General features: G+C 45.0%; 1 protein-coding gene across 3 annotated transcripts in view; it reads right to left on the minus strand.

Moving 5' to 3' along the window:
- The window catches only part of tmem71 (transmembrane protein 71), a 51303-nt gene that overhangs the window by 10090 nt on the left and 20857 nt on the right, over window positions 1-20356 (minus strand). For all 3 annotated transcript variants that reach the window (XM_055664708.1, XM_055664712.1, XM_055664709.1), the window contains exons 5-10: window positions 16734-16937; window positions 11618-11790; window positions 7662-7853; window positions 3938-4013; window positions 3782-3846; window positions 3620-3687 (exon numbers count right to left, since the gene is read on the minus strand). In XM_055664708.1, coding sequence (XP_055520683.1) covers window positions 3620-3687; window positions 3782-3846; window positions 3938-4013; window positions 7662-7853; window positions 11618-11790; window positions 16734-16937 — 778 coding nt within the window. The remainder of the gene's footprint in view (window positions 1-3619; window positions 3688-3781; window positions 3847-3937; window positions 4014-7661; window positions 7854-11617; window positions 11791-16733; window positions 16938-20356) is intronic.

Here is a 20356-nt window from a genome sequence, read left to right on the forward strand (position 1 = left end):
TCGAATATTTTCGTAGAGTAGTATCTAACAAAAGTAGACATAAGTTGTTTACTGCACAGTATAACTGTTGGCTAATTCTACAGTGAAGTCAGAGAACTGGTGAGCAGTTTTACTGCAGCCATCTCTCCATGATATCGTGCAATAAAATCTCAAAGCAAATCTGCCAAGTCTCCGCATTCCATTTTCCATTAATTTCCCTCTAAATTAATTTATTCTACATTTAGAGAGAAGGAATGGATGACGCTTTGGGTCGAGACCCTTGTTCAGACTGGTTAGGGATAAGGGTAATGAGAGATATAGGCGGTGATGTAGAGAGATAAAGAACAATGAATGAAAGATATGCAAAAAAATAACGATGACAAAGAGAACAGGCCATCGCCAGCTGTTGGATGAAACCGAGAAGCTGGTGCAACTTGGATGGGGGAGGGATAGAGAGAGAGTGAGGGAATGCCGGGGCTATGTGAAGTTAGATTAATTAATATTCATACAACTGTACTGTAAGCTGCCCAAGCGAAATATGAGATGCTGTTCCTCCAATTTGCATTGGCAATCTTGGTTTGACACATTTTCGCCACCTCCGATCTAATCCTTCTTGCATCCATTTACTCTCCTCTTGGCGAGAGAACTAGTCATAGTAACATTGAGCTGCACAGCATGAAAACATGCCCTTCGCCCATCTTATCCATGTAGACCAAGTTGGCGTGTTGGGTTAGTCCCATTTGCCTGCATTTAGCCCATAGCCCTCTGTCTTATAAAGTGCCTTTTACAAATTGTAGTTGTATAACCATATAACCATATAACAATTACAGCACGGAAACAGGCCATCTCGGCCCTACAAGTCCGTGCCGAACAACTTTTTTCCCTTAGTCCCACCTGCTTGCACTCATACCATAACCCTCCATTCCCTTCTCATCCATATGCCTATCCCAATTTATTTTTAAATGATACCAACTAACCTGCCGCCACCACTTCCACTGGAAGCTCATTCCACACCGCTACCACTCTCTGAGTAAAGAAGTTCCCCCTCATGTTACCCCTGAACTTCTGTCCCTTAATTCTGAAGTCATGTCCTCTTGTTTGAATCTTCCCTATTCTCAATGGGAAAAGCTTGTCCACATCAACTCTGTCTATCCCTCTCATCATTTTACATAAAGCACAATAGCTTTATTTTTTTTATTTTTTCATTTTATAAACTAATAAGTAAATCGGAAAAAAGAAAAAAGGAAAGAAGGGAAAGAAAGAAGAAAGGAAAAAGAAAAGAAAGAATTTTGAAAAAGATACGAAAAAGAAAAAAAGAAAAACTTCTGAACTAACGAAGAAGTGAAAAAAAAAGCGGAGATATATCCCACTCCCCTTCCCTACGCCCGCTCACCCGACCCTGGCATCGGTTTTGAATTTGTGTTCAACCATTCTGTTGTTGAAGAAATTCAATGCGAGGAGACCATATTTTGGAAAATTGATCCGATTTGTCAGACAAAACAAGCCTTATTTTTCTAGATGTAGTGTATCGGTCATTTCAGTGATCCACATCTTCACTGTGGGAACTGATATCTTTTTCCAGAATTTAAGTATAAGTTTTTTCGCAGTTATTAAACCATAGTCAAGGAAGCGTCTTTGGAATATCGTTAACTTAGGGCAGCCCTCTGACATTCCTAATATTATTAATTTTGAATTTGACTCCAATTGAATTTTGAGTGTTTTAGAAATGATATTGAATATTCCCGTCCAGAAGTTTTGTGTTTTTATGCAGGATACAAAATAATGGGTTAGGGTAGCTTCTTGGAGGTGACATTCATCACAGAGAGAGGAAACAGTTGGGAAGATCTTGTTCAGTTTGGTCTTTGAGTAGTATAACCTATGTAATACTTTGAATTGTATCAGGCAATGCCTGGCATTTAAGGAACAGTAGTGTATGTATAGTAGGCTTTCCTCCCATATATCTTTTGAAATGGGTAAACTCAACTCGTCCTCCCATGCTCGCCTATAAATCTCAGAAGGTGGGGTGTCAATATTTGGAAAAGTATTATAAATGTAAGATATCAACTTACTTGTATCCTTGTCACCCTTCATACAGCAAATCAAGAGGCAACTGCTTGGCTAAAGGACTTTGCATTCGCTAAATAAATACTTGTATCGGCATGTCTATTCAAACAATCGTCTAATATATCTGGACCCATAAAACACAGCGCAATAGCGGCGCATTTGGAAAGCAGTGACGGGATCGGTCAAAGTCAGCATGGGTTTATGAAGGGGAAATCATGCTTGACTATTCTGGAATTTTGTTGGGGATGTAACAAGTTGAATGGATAAGGGAGAGCCAGTGGATATGGTGTATCTGGACTTTCAAAAATCCTTTGACAAGGTCCCACACAAGAGATCAGTGTGCAAAATGAGAGCACATGGTATTGGGGGTAGGGTATTGACATGGATAGGGAACTGGTTGGCAGACAAGGAAGCAAAGAGTCAGAATTAACGGGTCCATTTCAGAATTGCAGGCAGTGACTAGTGGGGTGCCGCAAGGCTCGGTGCTGGGAACCCAGTTATTTACAATGTACATTAACAAATGGCCTATTCCTGCACCTAATTTCTATGTTTCCAGTTCCAGATAAGAACTACCCTTCGAGTGAAAAAGTTGTCCAAAGGTTCCTCTCCTCTGAAGCTTATGCCCTCTAGATTTTAGAATTCTTTCCCCTGGGAAAAAGACTGTGACCATTCACTTTATGACCCTCATGATCTTGTACACCTCAATAAGGTCACCCCTCAGCCTCCTATGCTCCAAAGAGAAAAGTTCTTCCTGTTAACATTGTCTCCAACTCTCCTATTCCCAACCCCATCAGAAAAAAGCCATTATTCCAATAGGTATCATCATTATCTTTCCCACATACACTTTCTTTCCATGACTGGCGAAGTCCCGACCACAGTGTAAGTTTACAAGGTTAATTCCCGGGATGGCGGGACTGTCATATGCTGACAGAATGGAGCGGCTGGGCTTGTACACTCTGGAGTTTAGAAAGATGAGAGGGCATCTCATTGAAACATATAAGATATAAGATTGTTAAGGGCTTGGACACGCTAGAGGCAGGAAACAGGGGGAGCAGGGGGAGTCCAGAACCAGGGGCCACAGTTTAAGAATAAGGAGTAAGCCATTTAGAACGGAGACGAGGAAACACTTTGTCGCACAGAGAGTGGTGAGTCTGTGGAATTCACTGCCTCAGAGGGCGGTGGAGGCAGGTTCTCTGGATGCTTTCAAGAGAGAGCTAGATAGGGCTCTTAAAAATAGCGGAGTCAGGGGATATGGGGAGAAGGCAGGAACGGGGTACTGATTGGGGATGATCAGTCATGATCACATTGAATGGCGGTGCAGGCTCGAAGGGGCCAAATGGCCTACTCCTGCACCTATTGTCTATTGTTGACACAAAACATCACCCAACACATGTCCTTCGGAGATGCTGAGTTACTCTAGGACTTTGTGTTCTCCAGCATCTGTGCTTTCCTGTGTCTCCTTCCCTCAGTGATTTCTGTATTCAGACCCTCAAACATGCAATACACCCTCAGGATACAAGCATTTAAGTGCAACTTGATCAGTGAAAAGTCAAAGAACTATAGACCGCTGTCCTACCTCAGTTTGTGTGAGATGCAAGACTTCTTGCGATTTGATAAAGCAGGGATATGCTGACTTTGCTGTCGCTGTTTGGAAAAAAAAATGCGATGCAGTTGAATTCAGCTTTAACGCTATATTGAAAAGTCATAAGGAAAAGGCAGACCAAGACTTGCAACATACTCAGCACAGCGGTGAACAGCAGCATGGTGATGATTAATGCAGCAATCACTCCTCCAAGAAAGCATCTGTAAAACAAGCCTGGGAAGGTTAGTGTATAATTCACAACTACATTGAAAGTAATAATCAAGCATTCATCCAATCTCAAAATGAGCAGACCTTGCGAATATGGCAATACTTATGGAGAGGGCCAAAATTATCAGATGGAAAAAGAAATTCTTGATAGTCATGTAATCTGAAAGAGAAAGGGGAAAAAAACGTTAAATAATGGACAAAGCACAAAAATTAATTGACTAGACAGTTAATATAATAATAATAATCTTATTTATATAGCACATTTTTAGTCAACTTGCATTGACCCCAAAGTGCTTCACATAATTACATTACATTTACACACAGGCAAAGGTGGGTGAAGTGTCTTGCCCCAAGGACACAACGACAGTATGCACTCCAAGCGGGATTCGAACCGGCTACCTTCCGGTCGCCAGCCGAACACTTAGCCCATTGCACCATCTGTCGTCCCAGTGAGAGATTAAAAGAACATAACATGTGATAATTAAATTGGCATCGTCTTTAGTCAGAGGGTGGTGAATCAGTGGAGTCCTTTGTCACAGAAGGCTGAGGCGGCTGGCAATAGATATTTTTAAGGCATAGATAGGTAGATTCTTGATTAGTGCGGGTGTAAGGGGGTTATGGGGGAGAAGGCAGGAGAATGGGGTTAGGAAGGAGAGATAGATCAGCCACGATTGAACGGCGGAGTTGACTTGATGGGCCGAATGGCCTAATTTTGCTCCGATCACTTATGAACCGTGGCAAATTCATTGCAATGAAATCTTGAAGCACACATTTGCACACAAGAGAGACCCTGCTTCGATCCTGATCTTGGGTTGCTGTCTTTGTGGGGTTTGCACGTTCTCCCTGCGACTCAGTTTCCTCCGGGTGCTCCAGTTTCCTCTCACATCCCAAAGATGTATGGGTTTGTACGTTAAACGGCCTTTAAAATTGTCCCGAATGTGTAGGGAGTGGATGGGAAAGTGGGATAACACAGAACTGAGCGTTCTATGGGAACATAGACAGTGTGAACAGGTTGGAGTGGTCAGCTGGAACAGAAGACAGTTACAGCACTGTACCAGGCCCTCCGGCCCACAATATCGGTGCCGAACATGGTGTCAATTAAACTAATATCCCTGTTTGAGTTTGGATTGAGTCTAATTGAGTCTGAAGAAGGGTTTCGGCCCGAAACGTTGCCTATTTCCTTCGCTCCATAGATGCTGCTGCACCCGCTGAGTTTCTCCAGCACTTTTGCCTACAGAAGGTAGATACTGTTATTTGTTTTTAAATCTCTGAATGGGCTCGCCCCGCCTTACCTCTCCGAGCTGCTCCACCCATACGCTCCTGCCCAGTCCCTCAGGTCAGCTGGTCAGCTGCTCCTGGAGGTACCGAGGTCTAGTCGGAGGCTCAGAGGGGATAGAGCCTTCTCTGTTGCTGCTCCGGCACTCTGGAACACCCTGCCGTTGCACATCAGACAGGCCCCCTCACTGTCCATCTTCAAATCCAGTGTTAAAACACATTTGTACTCCCTGGCTTTTGACCATGCCTGAGGCTTTGCTTCTGTTTGTGGTGTTTTTGATGTTTCTTTATTTTACATGTCTTTTCCTACTATTTCTTTTGATTGTTATTTTTGGTGTGTATTAACTTTATTGTCAATGATTAGTGATGTACAGCACTTTGTTGCAGCTATGTTTGTTTTTAAAGTGCTCTATAAATAAAAATATTATTATTATTTATTATTACCTTCGATTTTCCAGCATCTGTAGTTCCTTCTTAAACTAATATCCCTCTGCCTGCACACGATCCATATCCTTCCATTCCCTGCATTTCAACATTGGGAAACCCAAGGTGCTGCTCAACATCGACAAGATCCTCCAGTAGATTGATAGTAACTAAATCTACACGTGTAGTCATTAGAAGTGCCTGGGACCCTCTATAAGAATGTTGATTATTCCACAGGCCAAACCCAGCTGCAGCCATAATATGTAAAATTAACACCATAGTGGGAGCACAATGATGCAACAAGAGAGTTGCTACCTTACATCGCTGGAGACCCGGGTTCGATCCTGACTACAGGTGCTAATCTGTACTGGGTATGTATGTTCTTCCGTGACCGCGTGGGTTTTCTCGGCGTGCTCTGGTTTCCTCCCAAGCACCAAAGATGCACAGGTTTGTAGGTTAATTGGCTTTGGTAAAATAGTTAATTGTCCCTAGTGTGTAGGATAGTACAGGGATCGCTGGTTGTGGCTGGCCAATGAGTAGAGAAGTTGGGATGTAATGTTAAAATTGTACAAGGCATTGGTGAGGCCAATTTTGGAGTATGGTGTACAATTTTGGTCGCCCAATTATAGGAAGGATGTCAACAAAATAGAGAGAGTACAGAGGAGATTTACTAGAATGTTGCCTGGGTTTCAGCAACTAAGTTACAGAGAAAGGTTGAACAAGTTAGGTCTTTATTCTCTGGAGCGCAGAAGGTTAAGGGGGGACTTGATAGAGTTCTTTAAAATGATGAGAGGGATAGAGTTGACGTGGATAAGCTTTTCCCATTGAGAGTTGGGAAGATTCAAACAAGAGGACATGACTTCAGAATTAAGGGACAGAAGTTTAGGGGTAACATGAGGGGGAACTTCTTTACTCAGAGAGTGGTAGCGGTGTGGAATGAGCTTCCAGTGGAAGTGGTGGAGGCAGGTTCGATTTTATCATTTCAAAATATATTGGATAGGTATATGGACGGGAAAGGAATGGAGGGTTATGGTCTGAGTGCAGGTAGATGGGACTAGGGGAGAATACGTGTTCGGCACGGACTTGTAGGGCCGAGATGGCCTGTTTCCGTGCTGCAATTGTTATATGGTTATAAAGGGCCCGTTTCCCCACTGTATTTCTAAACTAAACTAAAAATTTAATTTAATTTGTTATTTGAAACATAGTTTTGCCATTACATGTTTAATTCGTTTAAAGACCAGGCTCCGGGAGTCCCGCATGTCTGCCATATTCCTCAGTCTGAGGAAGGGTCACGACCTGAAAGGTCACCCATTCCTTCTCTCCAGAGATGCTGCCTGACCCTGCTGAGTTACTCCTGCATGTTGGGTCTATCTTCAGCAGCATTAGGCCATTCGGCAAATCCCATCGGCTCCGCCATTCGATCATGGCTGATCTATCTTTCCCTCTCAACCCCATTCTACTGCCTACTTCCAGTAACCTTTGAGTCCCTTACTAATCAAGAAGCTGTCAATCTCAGCTTTTAAAACACCCAATACCTTGGGCTGCACAGCCGTCTGTGGCAATAAGTTCCACAGATTCACCACCCTCTCGCTAAAGAAATCTCCCCTCATCTCTATTCTAAAGGCATCTTGTTTTATTGTGAGGCTGTACCCTCTGGTCCTAGACTCTCCTACTACTGAAACATCATCTCCACATCCACAAAGGTCTAGAGTCCACAGACTGGGAAATTAAACTAGGGGGCACAGTGGTGCAGCTGGTAGAGCTACTGCCTCACAGTCCCAGTGATCCAGGTTTGATCCTGATCTTTGGGTGCTGTCTGGGTGGAGTTTGCATGTTCTCCCTGCGAGTTTGCGGGTTTCCATCACATGCTCCAAGCGCTCATGATTTGGAACAGTCTAACTATTACTAATTCGGTACACTGGAAAAATACAAGCTGAAGATTAAGGTTTTCTGTGTGGTTTTAATAAAGAAATGATAGATGCAACAAATTGATCTGAAAATTATTAAAACAAAATAGCTGAAGATGAAAAATCACTGGGTCTCAGTAATTCCCATCCATGAATAATTCACAATTCTTGCGTCACTTACATCCGGAAGTATCTTGCCTTACCTGGGCTTTTCGGCGACTTGTTGAAGCAGTATTTTGCAGGATGTATCTGGGAACGTGAAGAAAGCTCCAAGATGCCTTCTGACCTGTCTCCCAGTCGATCTTCAGTGGAGTAAGCCTCAGCATTAATTAGGGGTAGAGTGTCTTCTAACAACCAGGATTTATTGGTCGGTGACAAATCCGCACTGCCCTGTCCTAACAACAAAAAGTGAGTTGCATCATTTCAGTCACAGACGCATTTTCCTTTGTTAAACATTTGAACTGGGGCAGTACAGTCACACAGCCGGTAGTGCTGCAGCCTCAGCACCACAGACACAGATGTGATCCTGACCTTGGGTGCTGTCTGTGTGGAGTTTGCACGTTCCCCCTGTGACCGTGTGGGTTTCCACCGGGTGTTCATGTTCGTGAGTGATAGGAGAAGAAGTAGGCCATTTGGCCCATCAGGCCTACTCCGCCATTCAATCATGGCTGATCTATCTTTCCCTCTTAACCAAATTCTCCTGCCTTAGTCCTCCATAGGACATGGAGATTTCCATATCCCACATAGAAATATCCATATAGAAACATAGAAAATAGGTGCAGGAGTAGGCCATTCGGCCCTTCGAGCCTGCACCGCCATTCAATATGATCATGGCTGATCATCCAACTCAGTATCCTGTACCTGCCTTCTCTCCATACCCCCTGATCCCTTTAGCCACAAGGGCCACATCTAACTCCCTCTTAAATATAGCCAATGAACTGTGGCCTCAACTACCTTCTGCGCAGAGAATTCCACAGATTCACCACTCTCTGTGTGAAAAAGGTTTTCCTCATCTCGGTCCTAAAAGATTTCCCCCTTATCCTTAAACTGTGACCCCTTGTCCTGGACTTCCCCAACATCGGGAACAATCTTCCTGCATCTAGCCTGGCCAACCCCTTAAGAATTTTGTAAGTTGCTATAAGATCCCCCCTCTATATTCTAAATTCTAGCGAGTACAAGCCGAGTCTATCCAGTCTTTCTTCACATGAAAGTCCTGACATCCCAGGAATCAGTCTGTTGAACCTTCTCTGTACTCCCTCGATATCCCACACCTGGATTTTTTAATTGGTGATCATATGGTGCAGCTTTACAGGACTTGGGTCCGGCAGCATTCAAGGGCCTGTCCCACTTACGCAACTTTTATGGCGATTGCCGGCACCCGTCATAGGTCGTTGCAGGTCGCCGAAAATTTGCAACGTGTTGAAAATCCAGCGGCGACCAGAAAGACGCTACGACTCTTTGGGCGACTGAAGAGACGACTCACGACCGTACAGGCGACACGTCGCGGGGTGAAACCCGTATGGTCGTGAGTAGTCGCCCAAAGAGTCGTACCTTGTTCGAAAAGGTCGCGTAAGTGGGACAGGCCCATTAGAATAGTGCACGCAGTTCAGGAAGAATGTGAAGGCTTTGGAAAAGATGCAGAGGAGGTTGACCAGAACGATCCTGTCAGAATGATCCTGTCCAGACTGTCATACGAGGAAAGATTGAAAAGACTAGGCTTGTATTCACTGGAGTTTAGAAGGATGAGGGGATATCTTATAGAAACATATACAATTATAAAAGGACTGGACAAGCTGGATGCAGGAAAAATGTTCCCAATGTTGGGCGAATCCAGAACCAAAGGCCACACAGTCTTAGAATAAAGGGGAGGTCATTTAAGACTGAGGATAGAAAAAACATTTTCACCCAGAGAGTTGTGAATTTGTGGAATTCCCTGCCACAGAGGGCAGTGGATGCCAAGTCACTGGATGGATTTAAGAGAGAGTTAGATAGAGCTCTAGGGTCTAGTGGAGTCAAGGGATATGGGGAGAAGGCAGGCACGGGTTATTGATAGGGGACGATCAGCCTTGATCACAATGAATGGCGGTGCTGGCTCGAAGGGCCGAATGGCCTCCTCCTGCACCTATTTTCTATGTTTCTATCTATGATCCCTGCAGTAGATTAGCGGGTATTAACGACAGGGAAAGGTTGGACGGACATGGATTGTTTTCGCTGGGACAACGGTGGCTGAGGGAAGATCTGATAAATGTTTATGAAATTATGAGAGGCATAGATAGGTTTTGACTGCCTACCCTCCCTCCCAGCATTGGAATATCAAATACTAGAGAGCAAAGCTTTAAGGCGAGGAGCAAAGTTTAAAAAAGATGTGTGGTGCTTGCTTTCTTTTTACACACAGAGGGTGGTGAGTCGCTGGAACACCCTGCTGGGAGTGCTGGTGTAGGTCGTGCAGTTCAGTTTATTGTCACGTGTACCGAGGTACAGCGAAAAGCGGTTGTTGCACGCTATCCAGTCAGCGGAAAGACAATACACGATTGCAATTGGGCCATTTACAGTGTATAGATACATGACGAGGGAATAACGTTTAGACAATGGACAATAGGTGCAGGAGTAGGCCATTCGGCCATATAACCATTACAGCACGGAAACAGGCCATCTCAACCCTTCTAGTCCGTGCCCACACTTATTCTCCCCTAGTCCCATCTACCTGCACTCAGACCATGACCCTCCATTCCTTTCCCATCCATATACCTATCCAATTTATTTTTAAATAATAAAATCGAACCTGCCTCCACCACCTCCACTGGAAGCTCATTCCACACAGCTACCACTCTCTGAGTAAAGAAGTTCCCCCTCATGTTACCCCTAAACTTCTGTCCCTTAATTCTGAAGTCATGTCCTCTTGTTTGAATCTTCCCAACTCTCAATGGGAAAAGCTTATCCACGTCAACTCTGTCTATCCCTCTCATCATTTTAAAGACGTCTATCAAGTCCCCCCTTAGCCTTCCGCGCTCCAGAGAATAAAGACCTAACTTATTCAACCTTTCTCTGTAACTTAGTTGCTGAAACCCAGGCAACATTCTAGTAAATCTCCTCTGTACTCTCTCTATTTTGTTGACATCCTTCGAGCCAGCACTGCCATTCAATGTGATCATGGCTGATCATCCCCAATCAGTACCCCGTTCCTGCATTCTCCCCAAATCCCCTGACTCTGCTATCTATAAGAGCCCTGTCCAGCTCTCTCTTGACAGCATCCAGAGAACCGGCCTCCACCGCCCTCTGAGGCAGAGAATTCCACAGACTCACAACTCTGTGTGAAAAAGTGTTTCCTCGTCTCCGTTCTAAATGGCTTACCCCTTATTCTTAAACTGTGGCCCCTGGTTCTGGACTCCCCCAACATCGGTAACATGTTTCCTGCCTCTAGCTTGTCCAAACCCTTAATTATCTAATATGTTTCAATAAGATCACCTCTAATCCTCCAGAGTATACAAGCCCAGCCGCTCCATTCTCCCAGCATAGTGCAAGGTAAAGCCAGTAAAGTCCAAGCAAAGATAGTCCGAGGATCACCTATGAGGTAGATAGTAGTTCAGGACTGCTCTCTAGTTATGGTAGGATGGTAGGATGATTCAGTTGCCTGATAACAGCAGGGAAGAAACTGTCCCTGAATCTGGAGGTGTGCGTTTTCTCACTTCTATCCCTTTTGCCCGATGGGAGAAGGGAGGAGAGGGAGTGGCCAGGGTACAACTTGTCCGTGATTATGCTGCTGGCCTTGCCGAGGCAGCGTGAGCTGTAGATGGAGTCAATGGAAGGGAGGAAGAAGGGTCTCGACCCGAAACGTCGCCTATTCCTTCGCTCCATTGATGCTGCCTCACCCGCTGAGTTTCTCCAGCACCTTCGATTTTTCCAGCAACTGCAGTTCTTTCTTAAACATAGATACAACAGTGGTGTTTTGGAGACTTTTGGGAAAGCACATGGACATGCAGGGAATGGATGGATATTGATCATGTCCGAGATAAGAGGTGGTTGTGGCACCATGATCGGCAGAGACAATGTGGGCCGAAGGGCCTGGTCCTGCGCTGTTCTATTCTGTGTTCGATTACTATGAAAAATAATATTGCTACAGCTTATTTTCTATTGATTTGCATCAACAATAACAACGTACCATGTCTATTGGTGAAGTTGGTGTCAAAGTCACTTTCATCACCGATCCATGAAGATTCTGCAAGAGGACAGTCGGATCTGCTGAAAAGACTTCTGTTCAACCATGCACTGGGGGAATCGATGGAGAAGAGACTTGCAAAGGATCGGCGAGCCTTTCTCCTCCGTCGGAAAATTCTGCAGGGATGGATGCCTGTGTTAGAAAAAAATCACCACCCATCTTGCCATCCGCCTGTTCCTTTGGCGTGGATCATGACCATTGGATAATCCCAAAGCTTCACTCTGTAGACTTTAGAGAAACAGCGCGGAAACAGGTCCTTTGGCCCACAGAGTTTGTGCGGACCAGCGATCACCCTGTACATTAGCACGACCCTACACACAATCATACCAGCAACCAGAGAGCAATTCTGAGCTACTTTGAGTATTGAAGTTGGGACGTAATGTTAAAATTGTACAAGGCATTGGTGAGGCCAATTCTGGAGTATGGTGTACAGTTTTGGTCGCCTAATTATAGGAAGGATGTCAACAAAATAGAGAGAGTACAGAGGAGATTTACTAGAATGTTGCCTGTGTTTCAGCAACTATGTTACAGAGAAAGGTTGAACAAGTTAGGTCTTTATTCTTTAGAGCACAGAAGGTTAAGGGGGGGACTTGATAGAGCTCTTTAAAATGATGAGAGGGATAGACAGAGTTGACGTGGATAAGTTTTTCCCACTGAGAGTAGGGAAGATTCAAACAAGAGGACTTGACTTGAGAATTAAGGGACAGAAGTTTAGGGGTAATATGAGGGGGAACTTCTTTACTCAGAGAGTGGTGGCTGTGTGGAATGAGCTTCCAGTGAAGGTGGTGGAGGCAGGTTCGACTTTATCATTTAAAAATAAATTGGATAGGTATATGGATGGGAAAGGAATGGAGGGTTATGGTCTGAGCGCAGGTAGATGGGACTAGGGGAAAATAAGTGTTTGGCACGGACTTGAAGGGCCGCGATGGCCTGTTTCCATGCTGTAATTGTTATATGGTTATAAATGGTTATATGGTTATACTTTCTATGTCACTGCAGACCCACGACTGGGACATTATCTTGCACTAAATAGTATTCACATTATTGCATTTATCACAAGATCATAAGTGATAGGAGTAGAATTGGGCCATTCGGCCCATCACGTCTATGCCATTCAACTATGGCTGATCTGTCTTTCCCTCCTAACCCCATCCTCCTGCCTTCACCCCATAACCTCTGACACCCGTACTGATCAAGAATCCATTGTTGTACACTCTGGAGTTTAGAAGGATGAGAGGTGATCTCATTGAAACATATAAGATTGTTAAGGGCTTGGACACGCTAGAGGCAGGAAATATGTTCCCAATGTCGGGGGAGTCCAGAACCAGGGGCCACAGTTTGAGAATAAGGAGCAAGCCGGAGACGAGGAAACACTTTTTCTCACAGAGAGTGGTGAGTCTGTGGAATTCTCTGCCTCAGAGAACGGTGAATGCCAGTTCTCTGGATGCTTTCAAGAGAGAGCTAGATAGGGCTCTTAAAAATAGCGGAGTCAGGGGATATGGGGAGAAGGCAGGAACGGGGTACTGATTGGGGATGATCAGCCATGATCACATTGAATGGCGGTGCTGGCTCGAAGGGCCGAATGGCCTACTCCTGCACTTATCGTCTATTGTCTATCTATCTCTGCCTTAAATATATCCACTGACTTGGCTTCCACAGCTTCCTGTGGCAAAGAATTCCACAGATTCACCACCCTCTGACTAATGAAGTTATGTATCTGTACACTGTGAATGGCTCAATTGTAATCATGTATTGTCTTTCCACAGACATGTTAGCACGCAACAAAAGCTTTTCACTGTACCTCAGTGCAGGTGACAATAAACTAAACTCAACTCAACACTAGGGACAATATACAATTCTACCAAAGCCAATTAACCTACAATTCTGTGCGTCTTGAGAGTGTGGGAGAAAACCCATGTGGTCACCGGGAGAACGTATAATCTCCGTAAAGACAGCACCCAAGGTCAGGATCGAACCTGGGTCTCTGACACAGCAAGGCAGCAACTCTACCGCTGTACCACCATGTAAATGTACACTCAATGTCAATTACTTGATTGTAATCATGTACCTGTATTGTCTTTCCGCTGACTGGTTAGCACTCAACAAAAGCTTTTCACAGTACACGTGACAATAAACTACACTGTAACTGAACTAAACTGACTATCTATCTATTAATATATAAAACGCAAATCAGTCCGCCTGCAGTACGGATCCCTTCCTGCCTTTTGATTCGTTGATGGCTGCTCCTTCCTATCAGCTTCCAACACACTTCGAAACAAAGTTGCAAGACAGGAACACTGAACTTTTCACTGCTGCAGCAGGCAGGGGAGGTGCAATTGAGGGAGGCAGGGGAGTGCTGGAAACTTACATTTGGCAACGGCTTCAGTTCCATTGGAGGAGACAGGTGCATGGTGGAATATTGGGTTGGGGGAATCACACCATTGGGGGAGCAGACCCAACGGGTCTGCACTTGGTCTAGTATATATATCAAAGTCTGTGGCTGCCGCCTGCCGTCCGGCTGCCAGCTGCCTTTCTTCCTTTTGATTCGCTGCTCCTTCCTGTCAGCTTCCAACACACTTCGAAACAAAGTTGCAAGACAGGAACACTGAACTTTTCACTGCTGCAGCAGGCAGGGGAGGTGCAATTGAGGGAGGCAGGGGAGTGCTGGAAACGTACATTTGGCAACGGCTTCAGTTCCATTGGAGGAGACGGGTGCATGGTGGAATATTGGGTTGGGGGATCACACCATTGGGGGAGCAGACCCAACGGGTCTGCACTTGTTCTAGTATATGATTAAAATCGAGCCGTCCACAGTTTACAGATATAGGATATAGGGAATAAAGTTTATCGTAAGATAATGTACAGTAAAGTCTGGTTACAGACAGCCCAACGGTCTCCAATGAGGTTGAAGGTTGGTCAGAAACGCTGTCTAGCTGGTGGGAGGATGGTTCAATTGCTCGATAACAGCTGGGAGGAAACTGTCCCTGAATCTGGAGGTGTGCGTTTTCACACTTCTGTACCTCTTGCCCGATGGGAGAGGGGAGAAGAGGGAGTGGCCGGTGTGAGACTGGTCCTTGATTATGCTGCTGGCCTTGCCGAGGCAGCGTGAAGTCTAGTTGATGTCAATGGGAGGGAGATAGACACAAAAAGCTGGAGGAACTCAATGGGACAGGCAGCATCTCTGCAGAGAAGGAATGGGTGACTTTTCGGGTCAAGACCCTTCTTTAGACTCAGGGGTCAGGGTAAAAGGAAACGAGAGATACAGACGGAGATGTAGAGAGTTATAGAACAAATGAATACAAGATATGCAAAAAAATATAGAACATAGAAAATAGGTGCAGGAGGAGGCCATTTGGCCCTTTGAGCCAGCACCGCCATTCATTGTGATCATGGCTGATCGTCCCCAATCAATAACCCGTGCCTGCCTTCTCCCCATATCCCTTGACTCCACTAGCCCCTAGAGCTCTATCTAACTCTCTCTTAAATCCATCCAGTGATTTGGCCTCCACTGCCCTCTGTGGCAGGGATTTCCATAAATTCACAACTCTCTGGTAGGAAAAGTTTTTTTCTCACCTCAGTCTTAAATGACCTCCCCCATATTCTAAGACTGTGGCCCCTGGTTCTGGACTCGCCCAACATTGGGAATTTTTTTCCTGCATCTAGCTTGTCCACTCCATTTATAATTTTATATTATATGTTTCTATAAGATCTCCCCCTCATCGTTCTAAACTCCAATGAATACAAGCCTAGTCTTTTCAATCTTTCCTCATATGACAGTCCCGCCATCCCAGGGATCAATCTCGTGAACCTACGCTGCACTGCCTCAATCACAAGGATGTCCTTCCTCAAATTAGGAGACCAAAACTGTACACAATACTCCAGATGTGGTCTCACCAGAGCCCTGTACAACTGCAGAAGAACCTCTCTACTCCTATACTGAAATCCTCTTGTTATGAAGGCCAACATTCCATTAGCTTTCTTCACTGACTGCTGTACCTGCACGCCAACTTTCAGTGACCGGTGTACAAGGATACCCAGATCTCGCTGCACCTCCCCCTTACATAACCTAACCCTGCCCCCTTGTTTTTGCTGCCAAAGTGGATAACTGTATTATACTGCATCTGCCAGGCATCTGCCCACTTACTCAACCTGTCCAGGTCTCCCTGCAACCTCTTAACATCCTCTTCACAGTTCACACTGCCACCCAGCTTTGTGTCATCCGCAAACTTGCTAGTGTTGCTCCTAATTTCCTCTTCCAAATAATTAATAGGAAAAGTAACAATGACAAAGGAAAGAGGCTATTGTTAGCTGTTTGCTAGGTGAGAACGAGAAGCTGGTGCAACTTGGGTGGGGGAGGAAAGGAGAGAGAGGGAATGCAGGGGTTACTTGAAGTTAGAGAAATCAATATGAATTCCACTGGGTTGTAAGCTGCCCAAGCAAAATATGAGATGCTGTTCCTCCAATTTGCATTTGGCCTCACTCTGACAATGGAGGCCTAGGATAGAAAGGTCCGTGTGGAAATGGGAAAGTGTTTGGCAACCGGGACATCAGGTTGGTCCAGGTGGGCTGAGTGAAGGTGTTCAGCAAAATGATCGCCCAGACTACGTCTGGTCTCGCCGTTGTACAAGTCCACATCTTGAACAACGGATACAGTGGATGAGGTTGGAGGAGGTGCAAGTGAACCTCAGCCTAACCTGACAGGACTGTTGAGGTCCCTGGACAGAGTCGAGGGGGTGGTATAAGATGGGAAGATGACTAATGGTGGGATCCCGTTGGAGGTGTCGAAAATATCGGTGGGTTATGTGTTGTATGTGACGGCTGATGAGGTGAAAGGTGAGGACTAGGGGATTCTGTTTCTGTTGCGACTAGGGGGAGGGGGAGCAAGAGCGGAGCTGCTGGGTACCGAGGACACACGTGTGAGGGCCTCATCTACGATGGAAGAGGGGAACCCCCATTGCCTAAAGAATGAGGACATCTTGGATGTCCTGGTATGAATGGAAGGCAGGTTGGTTTTGCATGGTGGCCGTTTACCACAATGATTATGAATATCGACACTTACCGCACAAGATTTTCTTTGTAACTGATATTGATTTTGGATGGAGTCAGGGTGAGATTCCCTTCTTGGTCCATGAAGCTCTCATCACTCATGTCATAGTAGCCGTTGCTCAAGAGCCGGGGACTCCGGCGGCACAGGCAGGGCGAGCCGGTTAGAGGGTTCAGACGGCAGGGTGAACAGGAACTCTCACTGGTCATCAGTGAAATGCTGCAAGCAACAACATCCAAATCACAGTGCACTGGTGAGGAAATATTATATAATAGAACCGCTCGGATAGTGACTTTTATATAAGCTAGGTAATTTGCAAAAGGAAAGCTTAAGGTTTTCAGAAACACATGTATCCTAAAGAAATAAAGTACAAAGAAACACATACAAAGAAACACATACAGCGAACAGATGAATCTAAACATTGCTTTAGCAAAACATTAATCTGAACCGCTTCTTTACATAAACTTTTAGCACTTTGCTTTGAATGCAATTATGGCCGGTTATGCTGAGTTTGACGAATTCAAGGCTGAGAGATAATAGACTGTGTTGTTAGGGGTTAAATTATAATGTATTTGATATCATTTTGTGATTGATGGAATGGATTACTGAATAGGTAATGGTCTAGTTGTGAATCTACGCTTCTTTGGCCAGAGAAATCATCTGCTCTTTCTCTATGGCACATTTTTGAGCAAATGAAATGTATTGTGTCTTAGTGGTCGTTGTAACAATAGATGATGTGAAATAAAGATGAATACATAGTTATGGCCGTGTTATGCTGAGTATCGGAGTGGGTTGTAAAAAATTAGATTTATAGCCAGCAGAAGGGGGAGGGGATTCATGTGTATCTTATAGTTTGAGGAGTGGTCTTTGATAATTGAGCTGGGGCTTGCTTGTAAATCAACACAGCAAACAAAGGACTCTGCTGTTGTAAATCACCAGAAGGACGATGATCGGTTACGAGTTTGTCATACCCTCTGTATCAGAAATGTCCAATAAATGCCATGAGTTTCTATCAAAGCTACTCCTCTCATCCGCCCCAAGCATAGCTCTCCTCTCTGGATCCGTCATTGTCCAGTACAGAGAGACAACGAAATGCATTTAGCATGAAGAGCGACAGCTCTGTGTTGTCACCGAAGATAGAGTGACAGAAAGACTCGTCTCAGCTGTAATATGGTAAGAATCGATTTGGCAACAGCAACAAGTGCTTTTGAGTCGTGGAACCGTTGATGCTTTACCCTCTGCAATTGACAGTTGCCAAATAACTCAGTTTAACACTGAAGTATCACATGTTGGTTCATTGAAACTAAATGCTGGAGTAACTCAGCAGGACAGTCAGCATCTCTGGACAGAAGGAATGGGTGACGTTTCAGATCGAGACCCTTCTTCAGACATTACTGTAAGGATACCAGTTAGTTGTTATGATCTCACAATGAGTTTACTTACCCACATTACATTATTCTATTTTTAACCACAGGCAGCCCAGACCTCAGTAAAGCTGGCAGCAGGAAGTAGTTGAGAAGGGCAGAATCGTTTTACAGCAGGGTTTGGGTTTGTGTTCTCTCCAGTTATCAGCTTACCGTTAAAACCATGATCATCCTGACAGACGAAAGATGATGCCAGTGCTTGCTGGCTCTGTGTGTGTGTGTGCTGTCCCCAAAAGAGGATCTACTACAATTATAAGGTCATAGAGTCATACAGCAAGGAAACAGGCCCTTCGGCCCAACCTGTCCACACCGATCAACATGTCCCATCTACACTAGTCCCATATGGGTCAAATGCCCATATCACCCAAAACCCGTCCTATCCATGTACCTGTCTAAATGTTTCTTAAACGTTGCCATAGTATCTGCCTCAACAATCTCCTCCAGCAATTCGTTCCATACACCCACCGCCCTATGTGTAAAGAGATTACCGCTTCGGTTCCTATTAAATCTTCTCCCCCCTCACCTTAAAGTCCATTCCATCACCATCATTTTATTAGATGCACCCTCATCAGATACCTGGATGGATTTTCATTAAAGTGGTAGAACTGATTTGTGATGAGTTATTTTTATCCTACCTCCTCTGGCAGCTCATTCCATCACCCACCACCCTTTGTGTAAAATGTTACCCCTTAGGCTCCTGTCCACTCACCCACTCCTGAGCCACCGCTTAACTAGACAATGTGGCAGCTGTTGACTTTAACAGGAATAAGTTTCCTATTCTGCCTTTTCCCCATAACAAAGGAAACTTATTCCTGTAGACACCCTTTCTAATCAAGAATCTGTCATTCTCTGCCTTAAAAATATCCAATGACTTACCTCCACAGCCGTCTGTGGCAATTAATTCATAGAAACATAGAAAATAGGTGCAGGAGGAGGCCATTCAGCCCTTCGAGCCAGCACCGCCATTCATTGTGATCATGGCTGATCGTCCCCCATCAATAACCCATGCCTGCCTTCTCCCCATATCCCTTGACTCCACTAGCCCCTAGAGCTCCAACTTTAAGAGTCCAACTCTTAAATCCAGCCAGTGATGGCCTCCACTGCCCTCTGTGGCAGGGAATTCCATAAATTCACAACTCTCTGGGTGAAAACGTTTTTTCTCACCTCAGTCTTAGATGACCTCCCCTTTATTCTAAGACTGTGGCCCCGGTTCTGGACTCGCCCCACATTGGGAACATTTTTCCTGCATCTAGCTTGTCCAGTCCTTTTATAATTTTATATGTCTCTATAGGAACCCCCTTCATCCTTCTAAACTCCAGTGAATACAAGCCTAGTCTTTTCAATCTTTCCTAATATGACAGTCCCGCCATCCCAGGGATCAATCTCGTGAACCTACGCTGCACTGCCTCAATCACAAGGATGTCCTTCCTCAAATTAGGAGACCAAAACTGTACAGTACAAACTGTACAAAACTGTACATAATCAATTCCACAGATTCACCACCCTCTAACTAAAGAAATTCGTCCTCCTTTCTAAAGGTGCTTTCTTTTATTCTGAGGCTGTGGCCTCTGGTCCTAGGCTCCCCCACTAGTGGTAACGTCCTCTCCGCATCCACTCAATCCAGGTCTTTCGCTATTCGGTAAGTTTCAATGAGGTCCCCCCTCATTCTTCTGAACTCCAGCGTCCCAAGGGCAGGAGCGAAGCTACCGGGTACCGAGGTGACACGTGTGAGGGCCTCATCTACGATGGAAGAGGGGAACCCCCATTGCCTAAAGAATGAGGACACCTCGGATGTCCTGGTATGAATGGAAGGCAGGTTGGTTTTGCGTGATGCCCGTGTTGGGTCATTGAAACTAAATGCTGGAGTAACTCAGCAGGAGGTCCCATAATGGAGAATACGCCCCAATCTCCATCTACGGGGACAGTGTGGAGAGAGTGTCCAGCTTTAAGTTTCTGGGCACTCACATTTCAGAGGACCTCACATGGTCCACCAACACCGCTGCGCTGGTCAAGAAGGCACAGCAATGATTGTTAACCATATAACCATATAACAATTACAGCACGGAAACAGGCCATCTCGGCCCTACAAGTCCATGCCGAACAAATTTTTTCCCCTTAGTCCCACCTGCCTGCACTCGTACCATAACCCTCCATTCCCTTCTCATCCATATGCCTATCCAATTTATTTTTAAATGATACTAATGAACCTGCCTC

The sequence above is a fragment of the Leucoraja erinacea genome, chromosome 43 (genome assembly GCF_028641065.1).
Source record: "Leucoraja erinacea ecotype New England chromosome 43, Leri_hhj_1, whole genome shotgun sequence".
NCBI classification, from domain to species: domain Eukaryota; kingdom Metazoa; phylum Chordata; class Chondrichthyes; order Rajiformes; family Rajidae; genus Leucoraja; species Leucoraja erinaceus.